Raw genomic sequence first — 7686 nt, 5'->3', positions numbered from 1 at the left:
TACCTCATCACCATTATCAGTTATCAGATGCATGAAATAATACATACATTAGATGAATTACACAGCATGTGTGGGATGAGTGTGATAAAGTATCACCAAATCAATCTAGCAATTTGGGTGATTCATAGAAAAGTTTTTAAAATTTTGTCAGCATTATATTTTACAGATTGAGCAAATAACCATAACCATACAAAAATAATGTACAGAATAAAAAATATCAATGTGATGGAAGTTGTAAATATTTCTGCTCTAAAACATAACTAAAAACATGGAAAACTAGTGGCAAACATTCACTAGCATTAATCAACAAAAAGTGTGTGTGTGTATATATATATATATATATATATATATATATATATATATATATATATATATATATATATATATATATATATATATATATATATATATATATATATATATATATATATATATATATATATATATATATATATATATATATATATATATATATATATATATATATATATATATATATATATATATATATATATATATATATATATATATATATATATATATATATATATATATATATATATATATATATATATATATATATATATATATATATATATATATATATATATATATATATATATATATATATATATATATATATATATATATATATATATATATATATATATATATATATATATATATATATATATATATATATATATATATATATATATATATATATATATATATATATTATACATGACCTTATCTATCCTTCATGATCCGATAATTTCCTGTCTTCGAGGAAGTGTTCACATTTACACTTACAATATACACAAATATGAGAGTAGGATTCCTAGCCTTACACTTGTCAGAAAGGCAGGATCACACTCCTTGTGTTCCATCCTATACCTTTTCACTGATAAGTGAAAGGCAAACTCATTTTTTCTTCACCCAGACCAGAATTTGAATTTGAAACTGCTTGAATGTGTGGCAAACCTACTAACCACTACATCACCAGGTGAATTATAAGAAAAACAATAATAAAAAAATAGCCCTGATAATTTTCTAGTAATAATAAACACTGTGAAGGTGATAAGGAGAGCATTTACAATTTCCTGCTATTATCCTATTCCAAGTTATCTTCACTGATGTACAGAATGTACCAATTATACTAATGACAACAAAAACTATCACTATAATATACCACTCATAATGTCTAGCTGCCACCAGATTCACCATCATTGTAATCATCATATTCATAATCATAATCATCTGTTGGTGGTTCACCCATGTCAACCTGAGGAAAAAAAAAAAGAATAATTCAGTGACAATAAGACAATCCATGATACAACAAAAGAATGAATGGAAGTGTTACACATCAAAAACACATATGAAATAAATAATGTCAAGAGTGCAATCCTGGTCATGAAGAGATATACGTATACTGGATCTTGCTCATGAAAGAGAGAGAGAGAGAGAAAAAGCACTGACAAAGTATGGCTGTGGAGAAATTGAGATGATTTGTGATGCTAAAGCGAGTGAAGCCTAATGATGATCAAATGTGATGACACAATGAGTGAAAACTAGCAATGCAAATAAACCAGGTTAGGCTTTTAGACAAAGTGAATTATAGGGAATACATTCGTTTGTAAGTGATATTCATTGGAATTATCATACAGCAATGAGTTTGTGTAAATAATATTCGGATAACTGGGGAACACTTTGGTGAATGAGGCTACACTCTACGTATACCAAGATGCATCTGCTATTTGATGTTTACTGCATATCTTTAGCCAGCCAAGATTCAGTCATCATTATTAGGTCATGATATTCAGTGCTTACATAAATCCAGGTGATTTCTGTTTAATATAACACGTCCTGCATTTGTTTAAGGGATCCAATTCTCTCTCTCTCTCTCTCTCTCTCTCTCTCTCTTTCAATAAGTACTTGAGAAAAATGTGGCAAGTATGCTTCAATGCTAGAGACTGATTTCAGCACAATGAAAACAGCAGAAGCTATATCTATATGCATCCATGCTGGCAATGAACTTTATCCTGAACGGACCACATCATGTCAGGTGAGGAACACATGCTATTGAAGCTGAAGAATGCTGATGTAGAGCAGCATGAAATAACTGATATTGCTTGCACTTTTCTATTAGACGAGGAGAGAACTATAACACAGCAATTATTTTATTTATAGTGGATTTAATATTTGATCAGTGTGATGACTCTTCCAACACTGGTCTTCAGACCAGTCATTCTTAGAAACTTGTATCTAAGAATTTTTTTTTTTTCTTAATGAGTGTTTTGCCCCACTGAAGTTCCATACTAAGTTGCATCAAATATGTAAAATACTTCCATGCTTTGTTTACTAAGTTTCACATAGGCCAATATTACTGACCATTCATGATGCCTGGAATTATTTAGAATATTTTCTAATTTTAATTATTTAATCTGATCATCTCTTGGGTTGATCTTGCTCAATTTTGGGGTATGGCAGCATCTGATGGACATACACCACCACTACAACTGCTTAACCATTCTCAACATTTCTCACTTGGTTTCATAAGCTGTTTTAGTTTATCTTTTGTTTGGATTTGAGGTTATTTGTTAAGCACAACCCATTGCAAAATGTATGATACTGGGCTTTTATAATTGCTAAAACTAAGCCAAACATTTTCTAGCTGGTTTCATTCAACTACCCTCTACTATCTCTAAAGTCGATTTAACCTTATTTTTTTCATGGCCCTCTAGACCACAATTATTTACTAACCTGGTATTTCCTCATATGGACATATTTATGGATTATTACTATATGAAAATTGGTTACCTTTTCAATGAAAGCTGGTTCCTCAAGATCCCACTCCAATAACAAATATCATTACAACTATAGGAAAATTTTGAAACACATTATTTTACTTCAAAATAATTAAGCAATTAAGCTCTTTGAAACTACAGATAAGCAGATGTCTGGAACTTAGTTTTTAGGCATTACTGCAAAATCAAGATACCTCAAAACTTGTTGCATTACACTGTACATATGTCATCCACAGCTTTAGCTAAACTGCTTTCACACTTTTAACTTACTAAATGATGACAATAACATCATGGCGTCCACTACTTTTTCCTAATTCTACATTCATATTTAGTCAATTTTCCATATACCGTACACAGTTAATAAAATATACTACACTGTATTTAATGATATAAGTGAAATGAATAAAATCTAATACCTGTACTAGGCCTGCAGCTATGGCATATCCAAACATAGCAGAGAATGCTACAAGGCCAGACAAGAGTAAGTTTCTTCCTTTGTTTGGAACATCATCCTTCGGTGGAGAATCTCGGCTGTCAGTACTCCTGTGGGCCTCTGAGTGAGTAAAGATTTGGTTCCATCAGAGGAGCATGGAAGGACAGAAAATTTTCCTTTATTATAACTTTCTTTTCATTTATGGCCAGAAATTAGCAACTACGTATTCCAAATTTTATAAAGAAATTCATATAAGTTGTTGAGATCAATGAGAAGCATTTTCTAAAATACGTATGTTCCATTCCACTGACAAGCTAGACCTGAACTTGTTTAGTTGATTTAATATAGACTGACATCAAGAGAATAGGTATGTATACAGTTCTCAGAAAACTCTTTCCTGAACTGTCTGCACTAACCCAAACTTTCTGCTAAAATCATGTGCCCATTTGGAAATTAATAACTTGATAAAAATCATTAGTTAGCAGTACCACTCCCTCCTCTCTCTCTCTGTCTCTCCATAAAACAAATGACACTATTTTTTCAGCTGCTTACTTGTATGTACCTGCAAGATCATGGTCATGTAATGATGTATTATCCAATATTTTGTCATCAGTTGTTTCTCTATTTTACTCCAATATATATATATATATATATATATATATATATATATATATATATATATATATATATATATATATATATATATATATAATAAAAATCCATCCCTTCCCCATCCACAAACAGCATACAAGTCCGCCCCTCAAAAAAAAAAAAAAAAAAAAAAAAAAAAATTGATCCTGTCTCATCTAACTGTGGGAGTAAATATACAAAGGAAGTGGTTTCCATTTCCCTTACTCTTTCTTTTCATTATTTCACAATGCATAAGGTGACTGTATTTTCCCATCTCATTCTAAAATACATGACCAGGTCATTCATTCCCTAATCACAGGAGATAAGAAATAAAATCATACATTTGACTAACCATTAAAATACATGTGTTACTTACTTCTTTTTGCTTGTTCCTCAGCACGCAAGTCTTAATGGAAATTATACAATTAATTGTGATCATACCATGTTGAAGTATACAGAAAATACTGCATGTTTACTTCCTTTCTTGTCATAACTTAATTAACCTAATAATAATAATGATAATACATAAACTATAGAAAAAAAGATCACTCCAACAAGTATTCTATCACAGTGTTTGAAAATGAGATCAGACCCTCTACACTTGATAAAAGGCATATACACCTTATTTGAATTTCCTGCTCTGTTATGCTGCACAAAATTATCAATATCCAGCAACTTGATCAAACACTAGCCACTGTTTGCACCTCCAAAGTTAGAACAGATAAACTGTATTAACATGTAGGCTACTCATTTGTTACCAAGATTTGCTTTTTTTATGTATTTAAGCATGTAATGTTAAAAGCAAGCTACTGGTACAACTGAACAAAAAGCAAGTAATCAAAATAGTAAAAATATCCTACATGATTAAGGAGGTAGTAGCAAAGAACACAGCCTAGTTGCTGAGATGTTGACAACACACTTGGCACATCACACTGAACAGGGACGTATTTTTACTTTCAACATTTTCTTACATCACATTGTAGCTGAAAAATATGATATAGCACCCTTGCCTATAATAGAGATGTAAGTCTTTGGATGCATTGGTAAAGGAAATTTCAAAATTAAATCTACAAAAGGCTTTACATTTGTAAGATACAGGATGATTTTTTAGCTACTCATGAAAAAGTTGCACTTTGTATGCCATCAAATACGGTAAACCCAAAAGCAATTAGATGAAATAAATTTTAAAAACTACCAACACTGCTCAGTGTCATGACTCAATTTTAACTCATGCAAGTTCTAGCGTGCAAGTGGTATTCCAAACAAAAGTCACATATCACAGTGGACATATACCAAAGTACTGCTGTGTATAGTAACAAACATGAAAGTTGTAAACAAAATGACACAAACATTTCTACAAGAAAGCAGGACCCTTTTCAAAAAACTTCAAGCACACACTGTGAATCATTGTCAAGGGGCAAAGACCACAGTGTATGAAAATAAGTTCATCTCTCCTTATTCAGACCAAAAAGTTTCTTCACTATCAATACTGCTTCATCAACCACTTATAACAAACGATCACTGCCTTACTTGGACATGTTGAGAGCTGTGAATGTCTCATAATTATCTTTATTGCCTGTTCTTTACTTCAAGTAATTTCTTATTTCACTTTGAATTTATTCATTCATTATTTTTTTCTTTATGTAAGATGGAACCATTCAAGGGCAACAAAAATACTGACTGAAAAAAATAAGGAGGCCACTGAGGTGACAGTCCCTGACTTTATTTCTATTATTACATTAATATATTCATTTATATTCCTTTTCATTTTGTTGTTATCCCATTTCTGTTTGTTTCATGCTCAACTTTTTTTTTCTGCATACTTTCCAGCAATTACCAATTTTCATTCTTCTTCAGGTATTCCTAATTTTATATCCTAACAGTAATACAAGGTACCAAGTACTCTACATATATGATCTTGAATTAGGAATGGAAGAATAAATTACTTTTAAACACATGATAAAAATCATGATAAAAGAAAAAAAAAAAAAACTAGTGCAATAAATGTATCCATAACTGAGACTTAGTATCCATTAGTTGACTGCATACTAAGTATTGGGTATATTGCTTCCATACTGAATGAGTCAAGAAACTAAATTCAAGAAGAATGGCAATGAAAAACTAAAATAAGTTTATTGGATCACTATATAAATAAGAACAAAGAACTACAAATCTTTCTGATCTTTCTAAATGAAATACAACAAATTATGTGCAGTTTTCTAACTCTTACCTGATGGGAAGAAACGCTGAATGGTCTTGGAGACATACCGTGACAAGTTTGGACATGCTTTGATATGATTTTGTAGAACTGGTACTTTCAAGTCCACCTGCAGAAACACTATTTTTCATTTCAAGAATAAAATTTGTTCACTAACAGTGAAAATTTTCAAAGCTTTGAATTGTCACAATTCTGGTGGAAATACAAACAATATGATAACAGAAAACACGTCTCTTTAATCACTAAAGGGCAGGTGGTGGGAATTCTCTCCTGCTTGGATGATGGCAGGATGCAGTTATGCCACTCTCCTTTATGGGTTAAATGATGAACATGTGAAGAGGAAGATGCTTTAAGGGAAGCATCTGGGGGGTAGCCTCCTGGGCCTCCTGTAATTCCTTTGGCATTGAAATTTAAGTATGTTGTTTGTAGTTGTTAACATGAAATTCCCTGAATTTCATGAAATTAGGGTGAAATTTAAGGGGATACTGAAAGAATCTTTCAAAAAGTGAATATTTTTCTTTGTTTCACAGCCTTTATTTTTTTGCCAATCATCTTTAAAAAAATACCAAAGAAGCTTTGTGCATATATCTTCATTTGCAACTTATGAAATTTTTTTCCACTATTTTTTTCACTTTTTTTTAACTATGTTTTTTTCATAGTATCGAAATTCCATAAGTAGCAAAAATCGATATTTAGTTATACTTTTTATTGATACCTTACATAGGACAATTGGATTTTTTGTTGATTTTCTGAAATTTTTTGAAGTGTTAAAAACTACTTTGAGAAAATCGCTCCTAAAGATTATTATCACTTTTTTCAGTGTCCTGTCCTTTGTACTGCTTAGATTGGCATGAAATTTTCACACAATGTTCCTTATAACTAGAGCACTTCCTGGAGTAGGATAAGGCATCTGGTCCCCCTTTTAAAAAGGTACTATTCACTCAATGGTGAGGGTATCAGAAGGCACCACCTTCCTCAATGTAGCCAGATTTTATCTTAGTACTCTCCAGCCTGATAAGAGTCATCTTTCTTTTGCAGTGCCTTCTTCTTCAACTTTGGTGTTGCATGCCTGGCTCTTTCTTGGTCCAAAAACTTCATTGTTTCATGCAATCTTGTGTCAGTCCCAAGGAGATGTGAAATGATATTTGCTCCTTCATACCCAAAGTTATGTTCAACAGCTGTATGTTTGACTATGAAGAGAAGTCTCGTGTGGCCACAAAATTTTGCTTTGCTGCACCTATTCCAAACCTTTGCATGGATGGATTCATTAGGGTTTTGTGTAGCATCCTTCAGGCACCTCTTGAGAAGGTTTGGATTTGCAATGTCTTTGTACACAGACTTGATGTACTGCAGCTTCTCCTTGGGAATTTTGGCAAGGTAGAGTCTCTTCTTCTCATTGTCTTTTGCTTCCTCTGGAAGTTGCAGTGCAGTTGCTCTATGGTAGAAACACCAAGAGTCCTCTCCTTTTGGGCAAAATTGATGGTAATGTTCCTTGTTGTTGGATGTCAGATGGTAATATGTGGCCCATATTGCATGTTGCATGGCTCGTACAGTTCCTTGAGCATGGTCTCTGATGGCCTTGCCATAGTATGAAGACA

The 7686-nt window shown here is 31.9% G+C and overlaps 1 protein-coding gene across 2 annotated transcripts in view; it reads right to left on the bottom strand.

The window, feature by feature from the left end:
- Nucleotides 1–725: 725 nt before the first annotated feature.
- The window catches only part of LOC123517124 (metaxin-1-like), a 13937-nt gene continuing 6976 nt past the window's right edge, over nt 726–7686 (bottom strand). Inside the window, exons 7-10 of one of the 2 annotated variants that reach the window (XM_045277045.1) lie at nt 6101–6197; nt 4247–4276; nt 3224–3360; nt 726–1285 (exon numbers count right to left, since the gene is read on the bottom strand). In XM_045277045.1, coding sequence (XP_045132980.1) covers nt 1205–1285; nt 3224–3360; nt 4247–4276; nt 6101–6197 — 345 coding nt within the window. In that variant the 3' untranslated portion in view covers nt 726–1204. The remainder of the gene's footprint in view (nt 1286–3223; nt 3361–4246; nt 4277–6100; nt 6198–7686) is intronic. The other variant, XM_045277046.1, reaches the window with a different exon arrangement.

This window comes from Portunus trituberculatus, chromosome 41 (assembly GCF_017591435.1).
Source record: "Portunus trituberculatus isolate SZX2019 chromosome 41, ASM1759143v1, whole genome shotgun sequence".
Classification (NCBI taxonomy): Eukaryota; Metazoa; Arthropoda; class Malacostraca; order Decapoda; family Portunidae; genus Portunus; species Portunus trituberculatus.
This window is presented reverse-complemented; position numbering and strand designations above follow the sequence as displayed.